The sequence below is a fragment of the Anopheles arabiensis genome, chromosome 2 (assembly GCF_016920715.1).
Source record: "Anopheles arabiensis isolate DONGOLA chromosome 2, AaraD3, whole genome shotgun sequence".
Taxonomy (NCBI): Eukaryota; Metazoa; Arthropoda; class Insecta; order Diptera; family Culicidae; genus Anopheles; species Anopheles arabiensis.
The window spans coordinates 79,143,635-79,161,859 of NC_053517.1; the positions used below are offsets into that span (position 1 = coordinate 79,143,635).

The 18,225-nt window shown below is 48.8% G+C and overlaps 1 protein-coding gene across 4 annotated transcripts; it reads left to right on the forward strand.

Moving 5' to 3' along the window:
* The first annotated feature begins 1,090 nt into the window (after window positions 1–1,090).
* Window positions 1,091–17,958, forward strand: LOC120898340 (vigilin). Of its 4 annotated transcripts, none has more exons than XR_005738648.1 (5): window positions 1,091–1,217; window positions 3,866–3,946; window positions 9,074–11,406; window positions 11,508–13,228; window positions 15,023–17,958. XR_005738648.1 is itself a non-coding variant. In XM_040304066.1 (5 exons), exons 4-5 carry the CDS (start codon window positions 9,153–9,155, stop codon window positions 13,169–13,171), a joined length of 3,918 nt encoding a protein of 1,305 aa, XP_040160000.1. In that variant the 5' UTR covers window positions 1,091–1,217; window positions 3,866–3,946; window positions 6,125–6,294; window positions 9,074–9,152; the 3' UTR covers window positions 13,172–14,331. The 4 variants fall into 4 exon arrangements, 3 of the variants coding, with proteins under 3 accessions (XP_040160000.1, XP_040159997.1, XP_040159999.1); XM_040304066.1 differs by lacking the exon at window positions 15,023–17,958 and adding an exon at window positions 6,125–6,294 and having other exon boundaries at window positions 11,508–14,331; XM_040304063.1 differs by lacking the exon at window positions 15,023–17,958 and having other exon boundaries at window positions 11,508–14,331.
* The last annotated feature ends 267 nt before the right edge of the window (window positions 17,959–18,225 follow it).

Here is an 18,225-nt window from a genome sequence, read left to right on the forward strand (position 1 = left end):
AACATGTTGAGACCACCAACAAACCGACGTAACACTGGCGTTACAAAAGTGTCCCACACGAAAGTACTATCATTTACCAGTGAGGCGAACACTTCTGTAAAAGTAAGCTCTGTTCACTGCTGCTTAGATGTAAACGACTTTTCTAAATACAAATTGCAAAGGAAGTGTGAGGCACGATTTTGTGAGAATTATTGGACAAAACACCCAGGAAAATCATTTTATAAGTTTCCAAATCAATGCAAAAGATGTGAGAAGTACTTAAAACGATACGCATTGGAATTTGCGAAGAAAAACAAAATGGGGATTTAGCAGTTTCTTCTCGGTGTCAGTGTAGTAAGCGAATAATTATAGAGATGGCGCTAGTGTTTAACATATTTTTATTTGAAATAAGGAGACAACTTTTGAAGCTCATTTTGTTCGAAGTGTCACGTCGGTTTGTCGGTGTTGAGACGATGCAAAATAATCATTCAAACAATTGAAAAATTCGAAGTTGGAGAATCCCGATTTCCAAATCTAAAAATTAGGAAAATAAAATAGTTTGTATTTACATCTTTAGAAGAAAAGCTAGTATACACCATTAAAACACGAGCTGAAAACAGACACTAACGTTTTCATGTTGTGGTGAATATGGTAGTGGTGAAATTTGTCGAGACCAACACTCTGCCACTTGGGTAGTCATTTACTTGAACCTACGTTTTTCACGGAATTTTATTAAACACGTTATATGTTATGTTTGATTGTATATTATAATTCCTACCTAATTTAACTTATTTTTAGAACGATTTTTTATGTAATATTCAGACAAAAAAAGAAAAATATCATTATAGTTGACGCACTCTTACGCACACGCTTACGTTCATTTATCCTTCTTACAGCATTCGTTTGTTGCGTTCATATCTAAGTATATTTTTACAAGTCAATCCACGATAAAATAAGATGTTAAAAAGCCAATTCCATTAATTTCCCTGTAAAAAAAATTAACGACTTTATTTAAATTTAAACAGCTGTCAAAGTGAACAGCGAAATGGCACCCGGCAAAATGCCTGCACCACCTTTGCAACCACTGCTGTCAACACGCCGCCTCCGATCATCCGTGCCGCGTCGAGTATCCGGGGCATTCTTTTGAACCGAACAACTCATCAACTCACACTTGTATAAGTGCGTGTGGCTCGAGAAGGAAAGGCTGTTTCGTGTTATCTGCGCCGAGTTTTCTACCCGTGAGATTTTGCGTTTTTTCCTACCGTCTACTTTTTTCGCTTTGCTCGGAGTGTCTGTCCTGTGCTGCGTGTGAATTTCCCGGTGTTGTTTCTGTGTATTTCCGTCGTTCTGCACTGTGGCCCGACATCCGGTGCGCGTGTCGTGAAAAGTGTCGGCCACACTCTGCCAAATACCGTCATCTCCCCGGTGGCAGCCTCCCCCCCTAACTTGGGTGCATTACGAAGGGGTTCTGGCTGCTGCTCGGGAGGACTTGATAGACTTCCGAAACCGGTGGTGAAACTCGCTCGCTACTTCTTCTCATGTGTGTGTGTGTGTGTGCGCGCAACCCCCACCCCTCCGGACCCGGCTCAGATTTACCGTCCCGCATACACTCTCTCTCACCCATGATGACGACGTGTGCCACATCCTCAAGAATGTGCGTGTATGTGTGTGTGTGTGTGTGTGCGCTCTCGCGGGTCTTAAAGAAAACGACGTGTGACACGGACCGGGAGACCGCGTGCTATAAATGTGATGCACGCGTAATGCGCTTTCCGTGGACAGTCCCCCCCCCACCTCGGTTCACGTCCTGCGTGGAAAGCGCAAAAAACAGAAAACTTCCGGAAAATTCACGCAGCAATTTGCTCCATTTTCCGTGCCTCCGTACACCTTCCTGCCCGCCTTTGGTCACTTTTCTTTACGCTTGTGTCAGTATGTGTGTGTATGTGTTTGCGTATGTGTGCGTGAGTGTGTGTGTGTATGTGTGGATCAAAATTCCGGTTCAGATCTTCAGGCGGTGGTCCCCCTTTCTCCTCCCCCCCCGCATGAGACGCGTCATCGTTCTTGGGACGACGTCGCCATATCCATTCGAATCGGCTTTTCGGACGGGATCGGGAGCCAGATCCGGTTTTTTGTGTTCCACACGCGCCCTTCAGGACCGTTTTTGCACCGTTCCCTAATCGACGGGTGTGTGAGGGTCGACGAGACAGCCGGAGTCGGACGGAGTGCTGCTGCAGCTGAACCATATTGCTTGCTGGCACTGTTGGCCCCGTGGGTCTCCGCGACACCTTCCCTGCTCTTCTGGCCCGCTGTTGCCGTCTCGCTTGCTCTATGTGTGTGGCGCGCCTGTCGCTTTACGCCCGAAACGCGAAGAACGGTCAGCAATATATCAGCTAGGAAAGAAAAGGGAATGGGGAAGAAGAAAAGGGTGGCTCTCGATGTCGCAATATGCCGTCGATCTCGATCGAGGTAGCGGCCTATGGGCGTTCTATTTTGTCTGTCATTCGCTTTTATCAATCATTGAAAGCAATTTTTAAAGATAGTTTCAATGTATTTTGGAACACAAACCCAGCACACACACGCACACACATAGCCCAATCCAAGTGACCACAGATGTTGGAAATTTGTAATTCAATTTGAAATGCTCGCCCTGTGTCCCCCTTGTTCCCGGCCGCCCAGTTCAATTTAGCCCAGTCCGGCCTAAAAGCATATGTGCTTAGCTGCGTCCCACCATAATAATAATAAAGTGTGTACGTGTGTGTGCATGCGTGTGTGCGAGGGTTGGTGGCTCTATCACCATCCTGAAATTCATCCCGAAAATAGCCGGGCACACACAGCGAGAGAGAGAGAAACAGAGCGAGAGATCAGTTTTAATAATCGAAAAACGTGGTCGAGCTTAGATCGTGTTTTTTCTCTCGCTCTTTGTTGCGGTTGCGTTCGGTTGCTCCCGGCCGTTTGCTGTCTCGCTTACGCGCGTGCGTTTGTGTATAGGCAGTGCCCCGTTGGCTCCTCATCTATTCACTTGCTCGCCTTTTTTGGTCGTGTCGCCCTGGTTGGCGCTTTTTCTCTCGCTCTTTCTCTCTCTCTCTCTCTTTCTCACTCACGCAGTGTTGTGTCAGAAAAAGGTGCAGGTAGAGGTGCGTGTTTACGTGCTCGTGGCAGTGTGCGTGCACTGCGGAAAGGTTAATGGCAGGAGAATGGCACCGCGTACACACACACATACATACATACACAGACACAAACAGGCGCATTGGGACTTGTTTGTGTTTTGATGTCCTTTTCGTTGCGGATAAAACCTTGCTTTTCCCCCATGTTGGACGCTGGGGTATGATGTTTTCCTGCCTTCAAACACACTGCCCGAAGTGAGCTGTCAAGTTGGTTGGTGAACTGTCAGATCTCCGGTGGCTGGTTGCTTCTGCTAACTTCCCCGTACCTCACCATCCTTTCGTAACAAGGGAGAGGTATCCGTCGGGTGTGATTGTGTTGCTGCAGAAGAAATTTTGGTTCGAAAGTCAGAAACCAGACGCAAAAATCACAGAAAAAATCAGTGGAACAGCTTCGTTTCGGTGTAAGGTTTAGGATAACATCAAAGCAATAGAGAGACATTCATTGTACTAGGCGCGCGCGGCTGGTTTGTGTTTACAGTGCAAAACGACGGAATGTACCGGGGGTTTCGGGTCAGACGAGCAAATAGTACTTTTTTTGCATTTTGATAAACACATTTATCTAATTGTACTGCATTCTTTTCTTTCATGCCTTTCGTTGCCCTTCGCACCAATACGGCCGCTGTGTTTTTGTGTTTTGTTTGCTGCCTGTGTGGGGTGAATCCTGTTTTCCTCGTGCTGCGAACGTCGTGTGCGTGTGTGTTTGTGCCTGCGCGTGGTGTGTAAAGGTCAAAGCCAAGTGCAGCAAACTGGAGTCTCCAACGAGGACTACCCCCATCTAATCCCGGATCTTTGATAAACGCAGTACAGTAAGTAAACAAAACATTTAATGTGGCGAAATCTCAATCACAATCTCTTATATCCCCTCCCAATTAGAGAGACAGTTGCTAAGATACTTTCAGCACCCTTCCCTCACACAGCCCCCGTTGGCTTGGAAATGTGCCTGGGTACGATATGTCAATGTACCGCCGGGGAGGAGGGGGGGATATGTTTTTAACCTCATCTCACCCGCCTGGTGCAAATGCTTTTACGAGGAGACCTGACAGCAATGCGAAGAAAAGGGATTCGCGGGGGGTTGTGTGTTTGGCTACCAACACAACGACACAACCATGCGCGAAGGTGCTGCCCCGCGGTGACGGCAGGTTGCTTCGATGAATCTGTTCTGTCGCTGGCTGGATGTGTGTGTGTGTGTGTGTGTGTGTGTGTGTGTGTGTGTGTGTGTGTGTGTGTGTGTGTGTGTGTGTGTGTGTGTGTGTGTGTGTGTGTGTGTGTGTGTGTGTTAGTGCGCGGTGCATAAAATTGCGGTTCAATTTTTGTCGACGTGTGTGATCGCGGGCGCCGCTTGTTGTGTTTGGACCCGTTTTTTTGGACAGGATCAATGACCCAGACCCCGAAAACAGGGCGAGAAAGAAGGAAAGGTTGTGTTGTTTGCAAATGTAACCTTCGTCCTTGTGCGTGTGTGAGTGTGTGTGCTAATGGCTTTAAAAAAAAACAACAATAGGACAAGTCCTGCACGGCTGCATATCTCGCTGCGGCGCAATAGACAGGTCAAATGCGGTCTCCCGGGTGATTGGGGGCCATCTTAGTTTTAGTGGAAAACAACTTTTTTGAGCTAAAATGAAAATTTAAAGGCGCTTTTTCCTTAATTTTTAATTGGGATATTTCAACGCGGAAATTCAATCCGCGTAAGTGCGTGAGTCTTTCCAACTGAAATGGCTCGGAACGACGGGTTGGTAGTTGTTTTGCTTCCTCTTCTTCTTTCTCTTTACCGGTCAACAGATCCCCCCATCCCCCTCCACACCGCACGTTCATCGGAATGCGGTGAAGCGGAGACAGAAGGAGAAAAGGGACAAGCCGCGTAGAGCCTGGGCAGGGGGCGAAAGAGGACAGCAACAGAGCAGCGCGAAAGCAAATGACACGTCGATACATGTTGTGTCGGGCGGCCTGGTCGCGGACACACACACACACACGCACACAACACGGACACCGGCACCGCGGATTACGTGTGCACGGGGCGTGTGTGTGTTTGTGTTTTCTATGCTTGTTTGCATTCTTATTCCCGTTGCGCGGCTTATGCACACAACACCCAGTTTGCCATTCTTTCCACGCTGTCGGCGAGTGGGCGCGCGCGTACCCCCATCCCATCCCCACCCCCTCACTCCCTTATTGGGTTGCTTGAATAAAAAAGCAAAACAACTGGACAAACGGTAGAGAACCCACCGCAACCTGACAACGTGTATATTGCTCTGGTTTTACCCTACCCCCAAACTCCACACCCCCTCCCTCCAGCGCCCTGGCATGATCAAAACGCGTGCAATAGATATGGGATGGAAATGCGAATGGCCAAGGCAGCAGAGAACGTCTTTGAGAAAAAGAGGCAAAATTAAAAGCTCTCTCTCTCTCTCTCTCTCTCTCTCTCTCTCTCTCTCTCTCTCTCTCTCTCTCTCTCTCTTCCTCTCTCGTCCTCTTCTTTTTTGCTCTTTTCGTGGTTCAAGATGAACCCTTTTCTTGGTTCGACGACCACACAAACGCACACAAACACGCTTAAGCATGAAGAAGATTGGGGGAGCTCCAAGGGGCCGCATCGTGTCTTCGAGCGAATCAAAACATAACCTGAAACACCGTTAGGAGCACTGAATTTCCAACCAGCGCCACCAGACCACTATGTGTGTATGTGTGTGTTGTTCCGCTCTTTCCGTGCTTCGCAGTTTGTTGCACCGTCTTCGTTTTAAACCTTTCATTCTTGGTTCTTTTGCTTGCCTTCTGTATCCGTGTTCGTTCGTTGAGAAAGCCCAAGAACAACTAAACGCGCAATAGCGGCGCTCTGGATGGTCAAGCACGAGAGATCAGGTGGTGTAAAGGAACGGAAACGATTCAACCTGTATGCGTCTTTAGATGATTGGAACGGTCAAAAGGAACTTTGAATTTCATGTTTTGTGCCACTAATTCCTCTCTCTAACACTTGTCTTTCAAATCTTCCGTTTTAGTGAATCATTTCAAACGATTCAACATTTAAACCCGCCCAACATCAACTGTAGTGCCACGTGTGCAGAACCGTCTCGTCACCTCAATGTTGGCGTTTTACACGATGGCGATGACGACGACGGGAACTTGTGTCTAATCGCATCTCATGCCTCGACACCCCGAACGGACGAGGGTACGTTTTTGAGCGGCCGGCAGAAGAGATGCTACGTTGGCAGAGCATGTATGCCCCGGCTTGTCGGCAGCTCAGCAACCACCCGTCGTCCTAGCTAGCCGCTTAGTGATAAGAACCTGCCCTCCCCTCCCCCCTGCTCTAAAACTCCACAATTATCAACGTCAGCATGTGAACACACTATCAACAGCAGCAGCAGCAGCAACAAACGATTCAAACGCTCCTCCTCCTGCACGCACACCTTTGCGCGTACATTGGCCTTGGAAAGGGAGTGAATGGAAAAGGGTGTGTGTGTGTGTGTGTGTTCGTGTGTCCGTGTCTTATTGCCTGTGAAGGCTTTGATTGGCTCCGGTCAGCTTATCAGCCTCCGGCGATTACTTAACGCTTTCGGTTGAGCTGGGGGGGAGCTTCTCGATGCTGACGTGCGGAGGAAATCGCCGACCCGGCGCTTGTGGATGCCGGGCCGTGATCGGACACACAGCAGGGATGTTGGACGCCAGGAAGAACAAGTGGTGGTTCTTTTTTCTATATTTGCCAGTTACGCTTTACCGCGCTTTGGTGGAATGTTTGGCCCTGCGGGATTGATAACCGATGCCCGATGATCTCTTCAGCCATTGCCGATGCCCTTTAGGGGGAGCTAATCGAACTTGCAACAAAGTTGCAATTTGGCGCGTTGCGTTTGCGTAAAAGTGTTCCAGAAAGGAACCAACGAGATCCCCATTTGGTGAAGGCTCTGAGTATTGGAATGGCAAACAGTTTGACATCCAATTATCATCTCTGTGGCGGCACATTGGAAGGTGGAGACAGTGAAAAATGGGGTTAACGATCGCTTTACAGGGTTTCCCACGAGTTCTCATAGCCGTGGGACACTTAATTCATTCTTTCTAACTTGAAATGAACTTAATGCAATGGGAATTGAACTCTACAGCATCCGTGTTGGACAAATCCAACAGGAATTTCCAAGGGGCCTGTCCATAAGGGTGCCATAGAATCCAATTTCCACCATATGAAGTTCACTTTCAATAGAAAAGAGTCAAGAAAGTGTTCCACAACTATGAGAACCCCTGGAAAACCCTGTATTGTATAAACCGCGTGCATCGGAGCGGCAATATTATATCAATTTTTGACCGTTTAGCTTGTTTGGAATTATCCAGAAATGGCATTGATTGAATCATATTTGTAATGAAGGCTGATGTAAAAATCAAATGAAATGTTTTTTCGACGCATTCATCATCTTCTTTCATACAACTTTCAAACGTTTTCCAATACCGCTGGCTGCGTAAAAGCTGATAAACGAGAGCAGTTAGTAAGCAGTAGTTTAAAGGCAAGTCACTCCAAAAAAACATAACAACGAATAACGAAGAGCGAAGCAGAGAAAATCGTAATGGAAATAGCGTGTAATTATCGAGCAGATAAAAATGGGAGAAAAGAATCAAATGGGTGATGGGGTGTGCAGCGCTTCGTTTGTGTGTGCGTGCTCTCTTTCTAAACCAGTCCCCTGCCCTCTGCACGGGGTTTCTACACACATCCGTTGCATTCAAATGGTTTTTGGGGCCACACTCAAGTGATGCGCTATCCCACATTTGATGTGTTATGCTGCGCTGTGTAAAGAAGATACAGCGAGAGAAGAGAGCGCACGGCGAGCAACATTCTTCATTCTTTGGTACGCTTGGTACACACGCACACACACACACATACGTGTCGTCAAACCACGTTCTCTGCGTTATGCTCGACCGTCAGCCAGCATAAAAGAGGAGGAGTGTTTTGATGCTTCCCCCCCGATAGGGAGAGAATGGGCGATCTTTTCTAGCACGCAAGTGAAGAAATTAACCACCAGAAATCACTACCACCAGTGTGGGGCCACTCGTCACCATCGTTACACGTTGGCATAGAGATTTTTCGAAACCTAGAGAGATCGTTGACGGAAATGTTAATTGGTCATGTATGATCTAGTGATGGGAAAAATGAAGTTTTCATCGGAATCGATTCCGGCTAGCTCCGAAAATTTCTGGAATCGACTTCGGATAGTAGGTCCGGAATCATAATCGGTTCCGGATTCGGAATCGGCTCCGAAAACGGAGTCGGTTTCAGCATCTCCAAAACAAAAGTCATTTGGATCCTATGATGCTACGTATTGATATCCACAAAGATTCAAAATGTACTCGTAAACGATCCAATATCATGGATATTCTCAGACTGATTTCGCTTCTGTAACGTTTTATTTCAATTCAAGAACTGATTCTCATTCCGGAGCTAATTCCAGTTCTGGACTCAATTCTGATCCTATTACCGGAACTAGTTGATTGTTAGATCGATTCTGAGTCCAGAGCTGTCTCTGATTCCGGAACCTATTCCGATTCCGAATTCAACTCCGGAATTGGCTCCATATACAACTCCAGAATCGTCTCCGGAGTCAACTCCGCAGTCAGCTCCGGAGTCAACTCAGGAATAGGCTCCGGAATCGTAATCGATTCCAGCATCGACATTGGCTCCGGAATTGATTGCCAACACAGAATCGGAATCGGGTAGGTCCGATTCCGAGCTCCCACCACTAGTATGATCCCATATCGTCTAGTTGTGCTTGAGCAATCGCTCGTATCTATTTAGGGAATTTCCGGGGGGAGGGAAAGCATGCGTTAAGTAACGTTCAGCCACGTGTCATTTTATGTGATACAGTACAATTACTATTTTAATCTAAAAGATGTTATTTAATACAAAAAAGCATTCCATGCCCATACTAACTCTGCATTGTCTATTTTCTCTTCCTCTCTGTTTCTTGCAGTTGTACTGTAAAAAACTTGCAACGAAATAGGACTTTTCTTTCCAAGCAGTAGCAACAAGCCGCGGGGCACCCAGTCAGGATGGAGGATTCGACGAACGCAATGGGCATGATGGACCAGCAGCAGCACGGTGGGGCGGCAGGCTACGAGAACAACGGGCCGGCGCCGGCCCCGACACCCTGCTACGACGATCTGTTCCCGGCGCTGCCGAAGAGTGAGCCGCCGCGCTTCAACAGCACGCTGTCGCCGGCCACGCAGAACATGCGCGTCGGCAGCTCGGTCGTGACGCAGGTGTTCATCGTCGCGTCCGGCGAGCGCAAGTACGACTCGGACAAGTTCGGCGAGGGCGAGTCGCTGCGCACCTGCCAGGCGATCATGAAGGAAACGAACGCACACATCGAGATCTCGAGCGGCAAGGACCAGTCGCTGACGTTCCTGGTGACCGGCAAGGTGCAGGAGGTGATGGAGGCGCGCCGCAAGATTCTGGTCCACTTCCAGACGCAGGCGAGTAAGACGATCAACATCCCGCGCGAGCACCACCGCTGGATACTGGGCAAGAAGGGCGAGCGGCTGCGCGAGCTGGAGCGCACGACCGCGACCAAGATCAATGTGCCGCGCATCAGCGACGAGTCGGACGCGATCACGATCACCGGCACCAAGGAGGGCATCGAGAAGGCGGAGCACGAGATCCGCACGATGTCGGACGAGCAGTCGCGCAAGGCCTTTGAGCGGTTCAACGTGCCGAAGATCTACCACCCGTTCGTGCTCGGTGCGTACGGCGAGAATCTGCAGAAGATGATGGAGGAGACGGGCGCCAAGATCAACGTGCCGCCGCAGTCGGTCCAGAAGGACGAGATCATCATCACCGGCGAGAAGGAGGGTGTGCTGGCGGCGAAGGCGCGCATCGAAGCCATCTACAAGGAGATGGAGAAGAAGTGCACCTCGGTCGCGGTGGAGGTGGTGCGGGCGCAGCACAAGTACGTGTACGGGCCGCGCGGCTCCACCATCCAGGAGATCCTGCAGACGACGGGCGTGTCGGTGGAGATGCCGTCGAGCGATTCGCCGAGCGACACGATCACGCTGCGCGGCCCGCAGGACAAGCTGGGCAACGCGCTGAACGTGGTGTACCAGAAGGCGCACTCGATCCGCACCGATCTGCTGGAGTGCCCGCAGTGGATCCACAAGTACATCATTGGGCGGGAGGGCGGCCTCATCAAGGAGTTCTCCGCCCAGCACCCGAACGTGCACGTTGAGTTCAGCGAGGACAAGATCAAGATCGACGGGCCGCCGGAGCAGGTGACGATCGCGGCCGAGGAGCTGCAGAAGATGGTGGCCGACCTGACCGGGCGGCTGACGTTCGCGGAGATGGTGGTCGACCCGGTGCACTGCAAGCACATCATCGGCAAGGCCGGCTCGAACATCAACCGCATGAAGGAGGAGTACGACGTGCAGATCAACATCGACGAGAAGGGCCCCAAGCCGATCCGCATCGAGGGGCCGGCCGAGGGCGTGGCCAAGGCGCAACAGGAGCTGCTGGAGAAGATCGCCAAGTGGGAGAACGAGAAGGAGGAGTCGATCATCATCGACCACCGGCTGTTCAAGACGATCATTGGCGCGAAGGGCGAAACGATACGCGAGATCCGCGACAAGCACAACCAGGTGCAGATCGTGTTCCCCGGGCCGAACGACAAGTCGGACATCGTGAAGATCCGCGGCTCGAAGGAGGACGTCGACCGGTGCCACAAGTATCTGACGCAGTACGTGAAGGAGCTGCAGAAGAACTCGTTCGTGATGGAGGTGCCGGTGTTCAAGCAGTTCCTGAAGTACATCATCGGCAAGGGCGGCGCGAACATCAAGAAGATCCGGGACGAGACGCAGACCAAGATCGATCTGCCGTCCGAGAGCGACACGAACGAGCTGATCGTGATCACGGGCAAGAAGGAGAACGTGAAGGCGGCCTGCGACCGCATCCAGAAGATCCAGAACGAGATGGCGAACATCATCTCGGAGGAGGTGCAGATCCCGGCGAAGCACCACATCTCGCTGATCGGTACCGGCGGCATGCTGATCAACTCGATCATGGAGGAGTGCGGCGGCGTGTCGATCAAGTTCCCGAACTCGGACCTGAAGAGCGACAAGGTGGTGATCCGCGGCCCGAAGGAGGACGTCGAGCGGGCGAAGCAGCAGCTGCTCGAGCTGGCGAGCGAGAAGGAGCTGTCCTCGTACTCGGTGCAGATCCGGGCCAAGCCGCAGCATCACAAGTTCCTGATCGGCAAGAACGGTGCTTCCATCAAGAAGATTCGCGACAAGACCGGTGCACGCGTCATCTTCCCGAGTAGGTTTTAGTTACAGTTTTTCATTGTTTTTTTAAGAAATTGAAAGCAAAACAGGGCATTTTCAAACTCTTTCTTTTTTCTTCTTCTTCCTCCCCCACAGATGTCAACGATCAGGATAACGAGGCGATCACGATCATCGGCAAGAAGGAGCACGTGGAGGAGGCGAAGACCGAGCTGGAAGCGATCATCAAGAACATCGACAACATCGTCGAGGACGAGATCAGCGTGCAGCCCAAGTTCCACAAGCACTTCATCTCGAACCGGGGCAAGGTGCTGCGGCGCATCGAGGAGGAGTGCGGCGGCATGTCCATCTCGTTCCCGCGCATGGACCGCGACGACCGGAACGATCGCGTCAAGCTGAAGGGCCCGAAGGACTGCATCGAGGCGGCCAAGCAGCGCATGAACGAGATCGTGCAGGAGCTCGAGTCGATGGTGACGATCGAGGTGTACATTCCCGCCCGCCACCATCGCATCATGATGCGCCGGGGCGGCTCCAAGGTGCAGGCCATCACGTCCGAGTTCGGCGTGAACATCCGGTTCCCGGAGCGCGTGTTGGACACGGCCGTGCCAGTCGCCGTCAACGATCCGTCCCAGCAGCAGCAGCAGAACGGCAATGGTGAAGCAGCGGCCGAGGGTGATGAAAATGCCTCGGCGGCGGCTGCTGCAACCACTGCCGATGGTGGTGAGGTAGTGAACGGTGGTGGTGCCGCGGGCGAACAGACAACGCCCGCCGAGCCGGTCCAGCGCGCCTCCGATCTGGTGCGCATCAGCGGCAACAAGGAAAAGTGCGAACAGGCGAAGGAGGCGCTCCTTGCGCTCGTGCCGCTGACGGAGGAGATCAACGTGCCGTGCGATCTGCACCGTTCGCTGATCGGCCAGAAGGGCCGTGACGTGAAGGAGCTGATGAACACGTACGATGTGCATATCGAGATGTCGCCGCAGGACAAGAAGCTGGACATCATCAAGGTGACCGGCACGAAGGCGGCCATCGACGACGCGAAGGTGGCGATCGCGGAGCGCATCAAGCTGCTCGAGGCCGACCGGAAGGATCGCGAGCTGCGCTCGTTCGAGGTGAAGCTGGAGGTGGACCCGGTCTACCATCAGAAGATCATCGGCCGCCGCGGCGTGGTGATCAACAAGATCCGCGCCAACCACGACGTGCAGATCACCTTCCCGAAGCAGGACGACCCGCAGAACAGCATCATCACGATCCAGGGGTACGAGGAGAAGGCGCTGGCGGCCCGGGACGAAATCCTGGCGATGGTCGACACGCTCAGCTCGGTGTACAAGGAGGAGATCCACATCGACGAGCGCGTGCACCGCCGCTTCATCGGCTTCCGGGGCAAGCGGCTGCGCGAGATTAAGGAACAGTTCGGCGTGGACATTACCTTCCCGCGCATGGAGGACGCCGACAAGTCGCTGGTCACGCTGGCCGGCACGCCGGACAACGTCGAGTCCTGCCGCGACTATCTGCTCAACCTGGAGGAGGAGTTCCTGCAGGACGTGTCGGCCGCCCCGACCCAGCCGACCTCGTTCTCGCAGATCATGGAGGACACGATGGCCCAGCAGCAGTCCAACAAGCAGGGCTTCGTCGTCAGCGGCGCACCGTGGGAGCGCAAGGCACCGAACACGCTGTCCCTGGAGGACTTCCCGGACTTTGGGCCGGGCGGTGCACCGGCGGCCGCTGCCGCCGCCACCTCGAACGCGGACGCGAACGCCACGCAGCAGCCGCCGATCAACTCCGCCTGGAATGCTAAGCATTAAATGTTTTGTTTCTGGTGGAGGAGGAGAAGAAGGAGAAGGTGGTGCCGAATTGTGGAGGTAGGGTGTGTTTGTGTGTGAATGTGTGCGTATGTGTGTGTGTGCGAAAAGGACAAGGGGAAAGTTTAACGGGAAAGAGAGCAATAATGTCGCAGCAATTCGTGGTTCCACAAACACCACACACACACACAAGGATGTGTCGTAGGCGAAAGGCGCTCACAAAGGCTCAGGCTAGCAGCAGCAGCATTCGTCTTACTTATTTAGAGCATGCTTTATTTGTGAAGGAAATTATATTTTTGATGCAATTTGTTTCCCAGAAAATTAGAATCCTTTTTGCTGTTGTTGTGCTATGACGTACGAAGAAAAAGATACACTATACACGCGTTCTATTTTCTTATCCATCAGAGAGGAATTGACATGTCCTTCCCGAATCGTTTGATAAAGGGTTTCATTTTTGTCTTTTCGATAAAAGTCGTGTAAAGTGAGGCGCACTTTTCTGATATAATTTATAACCCCCCCTTCCCCATTCCGGAATGAAACGAGCGAAACTGACAACAAACACAACGAGCAGATCGTGCAGCGCTGGCAGGTGTAAATAAACGACAGAGAAGAGCATTAGTAGCAATAGCCAGCGGCAGCAGCAGCAGCAAACAGCGGGACTGCTGCGATAAGAGGAAAAATGTATAGAGAAACAGTTATAATCATGCTTGATCAGTGAGATTTTCCGCCTGTTTCATTCGCCACAAAATCAAGAGGTAGTAGAGTAGGTCGACAACAGAGAGAGTGGCGGTAAATGTTATTACGAGAGAATGTTTATAAAAGCTAAAACAGAGAAAGTATGAAACACGATCAATTAGCAAGGGCAGTGCGCAGGACAGAGAAAGGCAGCAATAGCTGCTTGCTTTGGCATTTGTTGAATTGAGGTACAAAAGGCAAAAAGCGGGCAAAAAAAATAAGAAGAAATAACGCTCCTTTCTCGTTGTCGATCAGCAGGAACCCCGTGACACTTCTTTTTCGCATGTATAATTTCTGTGTAATGGTGTAAAACAGTTGCTCTCCCTCTCGATTGAACGCTCTCCAACAGGAGAGTAAGACTAAAGGGGAATTATTTTTGTACCTAAATAACGATCTTGTTTAAAGTATATCTGTTTGTTTTTCTTTTTCGTTTTTTGTTGCACATTGTGGACGATCGCAAACCAACTGTTTCACTCTTGGGCCATTGATTGAGAAAAGTGTGCTTCTGGTATTGAGTTAAGTTCGTCAAACTCTGTTGAAATGAAGGAGGAGAATGAAAATAATATTTATTACTGAAAAAAGGAGGCATTTGAACTAGGCAACCGTAAAAGGACTCGCTTTCTGGAATTAATATACACTAAAATGGCTAGCACACAACGGAAAACGGATACGATAGAAGCTCAATTTAAAAAGGTCGCTACGAACGGAACTACTACTCAGCTTTCCCCAGCACATACACAAGCTCTTCACGGAATTGCAAACGGAACATTTAGAATCTACGCACTGGCTCTACTATTAAGACGGGGGAGCTCGACTTTTGACGTCACTTTTCAGGATGGATGGTACTAAGGACTTTGTTTCTTTTATGTGTTTTGTTACCAAGTAAAAAGTAAGAGCTTCAGCTTCGTTTGAGGAAAACAAATCTCTGTAAATATAACATGTACGACAACACACACACAGCAAGAGGAAATTGCGCCATTGCCAGAGTGTAATGAACCAGTTTTTCAAACAAACTTTCTCAAATGAAACTTTTATTCGCATTCATTTTTTTCTGTTTTATCACATTATTTATGTTTTTTCTTTTTTCTCTCTCTCTCTTTCTCTCTTATCGATTTGTAGCCGGCAGGCGGCGAAGGTGTGAAGTGTTTTATTTTTGTTACAACGTTTACAACCAACCCCGTCGTTCGCAATGGATTGTTTCAACGTGCGCCCAAAAGCTATCCCCCCGGCCCGAACACACCGAACAGCGCAACACACCCCTTGAAACCAGCTTCCTCTCCACCCCCTATCCCTGCTGATTGACAAAATCATCTTACAAAAGCAATCATTTATTAAGCAGAAGGCGCAGAAGGAAGAAAACAAAGCAAAGGGAAAATTTATCTTTTAAGTAGTAGTTTATAGACACATCAAACAATGCCCCTTGACGAGGAGGGACGAGTGAGCGCAAGTGTGTGTGTGTCTGTGCGCGCGCGCCTTCTCTTCCTCCTCCCCGATCACGTCCCCACTTCCGTGCGAAACCGTTTGAAAATCCTATGGAACTTATCGTTTAAACTCAGCTTATTTGTATGTGTGTGTGTTTGTGCGATTGGTGATGATTAATGTAATGTGTGCTCTAGTTTGTTTGTTTTGTTTATTTTGTTATTGCACAAGAGCTCAATTTTGATCGTAACCAGATCAGAAGGAAAAGGAAGGAAAACAAAAAATGGTCCATGAAGGTCCAGGCAATATATAGAGAGCCTAGCAGAGTGGATTGCGTGTTGTTTAGTAGAATTAAAGTCGTCTTTTTTCGACAAACGCAACGAAACTAACGGGGGGCATATTACACATATAATGCAACGGGGAAGGACAGGATCACGCGCCCGTGGCACTGTATCATACCCAAGTGACTCCCCCCTTAATTAATAAAGACACAAACACAGCTATACACAACAACTCTACACAATCCACACACAACACAACCATATGACGTTTTGCTCACATCCGGCACAATACTCCCGCTAATGTGCAAAAAAAAAGGAGAAAAAGGAAAACTCCTCCCCGGTCGTGTTGCGGGTGTAATTCTGTTGCGGTTTTACGTTTCACTGTTGGCCGAATTGTCAATTTTCTCCGTCACTGCTCTGTCACGGTGTCACGCTTAGAAAATGGAGATGGAGGGTGAGAGTGATGAGAGTGTAAAAGGGGGTTGAGATAGAGAAAAGATAGAGAATTAGTAGATTACAAACATAGTACTGGAACCTTTTACCTACTGCCCCATTTCTCCTTCGACCACCCTTTAAAAGCAGCTGTGTTATGTGTTTGTTATCCTATTTTTTTTTTGTTTTTTGTTTTGTTTTGTCCATCTTCTTATATATATTCTCTTTTTATCTGACCGTGGAGAGGCGTATCACGCACGGAGAGTGTTTTAAATGTTTTGTACAATGTCTACCATCGTACCAACAATAATGTATGTAGCAGAGACATGCACACAAAAACAATTGCAATTTACCAATTGGGCGATAATGTGAAAAAAAAACAAACAAACAAACAAGAAAGGACTTGATACGAAGGAGCGGCGCGGCAAAAAAAAAGGAAAAACGAAACAGACAAACAAAAGTGTAACAAAAAAGTGTGTTAGGAAAGAGAGAGAAAGAGAGAGATATATATACAAAACACAAACACATATATTATATATACATATTTTGATAATCAAATATTATTTTCAAAACCGTATAAAATAAAGACAGACATATGCTCTCGGGCGCCCCCACCTCCCCCTGTAGCAAGCGAGATAGGGAGTTGTGCCGGAGGAGAAAGTTTGTTGTGCAAATTCCTTTCTTTGGCACGCGCGCGCATACGATACGCGCGTACGCAATCAGGATGTGTGTGTGTGTGCTGGGCACAGAGCTAAAGACACCAAAAGAAAGGGAAAGCGACTGGAACAGAAGAAGGAGAAAAAACAGTCATGAAAGGACAAAAACACTCGTAAAGAAACAGCTGCAACAAAAGAAGAGTGGAAAACACAACAATAACTGAATAACCTATAAGGGGGGTAGTAACTCTAAATGCGTAATCAGACAACAAACAAGAGAAAGGGATGCAGTTCTGATATGGGAGAGAATAAAAGCGCGGTCGATTTACGTAAAAAAAGAGAAATTGCAATTAAATGAAAGGGAGCAGGTAGTAGGTATAGGGCACTACCGCCTGCAAGGAAGAGAAACTAATTATACAACACTATATATATACATACATATTGAAACCTTATAGAGATAAAAGCGGTAAGGTAGAAAGAGAGAACGAGAAAGAGAGTGTGTGTAAAAGGTCGTGGGAAATGCAAATTATATATAAAAGGTGCAGAGTACAGTACATTGCGAACGTGAAAATAAACACACACACACATACACAGAAACACAACAGCTCGAACCGAGAAGCTGCACAAATAAAAGAGAGGAGAAACGTTAATATTAACAAACACGCTTACAACAAGCGTCAATCTGCGTTTGCGTTTGCGTGCTGATCACTTAAAGTGAGACAAATAAACACACAAGAAAAGGCAAGGGAAAACTAAAACGATCGAGGATGAAACCGCGAACGATCAGCAGAGATGGAAAGATGGAAGGATCCTGCGCTGCTTATTTGTGTGTTTCCTTGCAAACAACATGCGCGATGGATTAGGGAAAGATGATGATAAATGGTGCATTCGAAGGGGTGAGCAAGATATAAAGAAAAGAACATACAATTAGCTTCCTTTTACAATTAACAGACACACAAAACACACACAACAAGACGTTGAAGAAAGGGAAAATTGCGATCGCTCTCACCTCTACAAATGATGCAAACAAGAGAAATATGAACAGGATGAGATGCAAAAACAAAGGGAAAATGTTGAGAATAATATGAAGCTACTAAAGCAAGCTATAGCTACATGCGAGAGCAATTGTGAAGGAGTAGAAGAAGGAAGGAATGGTGGGACGCTCGTGGTGGGCATGCTTGCTGCGTGAGGTCGTCCCCCTCCCCACAGCGCGGGGAAGCTAATACCTAATTTGTGGTATAAATAAAACTTATTACATTTTCTGTAACCATGCGGTGTGTTTGTACTTTCGTGTCCCAATCCCCACAAGGCTGAAACTCCACAGTAGTGTGAAACTGATCGTAAAACTCATTCAGGTCTTGAAATTGCTCCTGAACCTGTACTAGTCTAGAAACAGATCCCGAACCCATATTGGTCCTTAAAACCATCAAAAACGGTTCGTGAATAGATGCTGAGCATAATGCCTGTTCTGTAACTGAACGCCAAATCATATCGGTTCTGGGACTGCTGGTGCTAAATCATACAGGTCCTGGAA

Coding starts and splice junctions, on each gene's coding strand:
- LOC120898340 (XM_040304066.1), top strand. CDS start 9,153: ATGGAGGATTCGACGAACGCAATGGGCATGATGGACCAGCAGCAGCAC. Junction 11,407..11,507: donor TGCACGCGTCATCTTCCCGA/GTAGGTTTTAGT, acceptor CCTCCCCCACAG/ATGTCAACGATCAGGATAAC.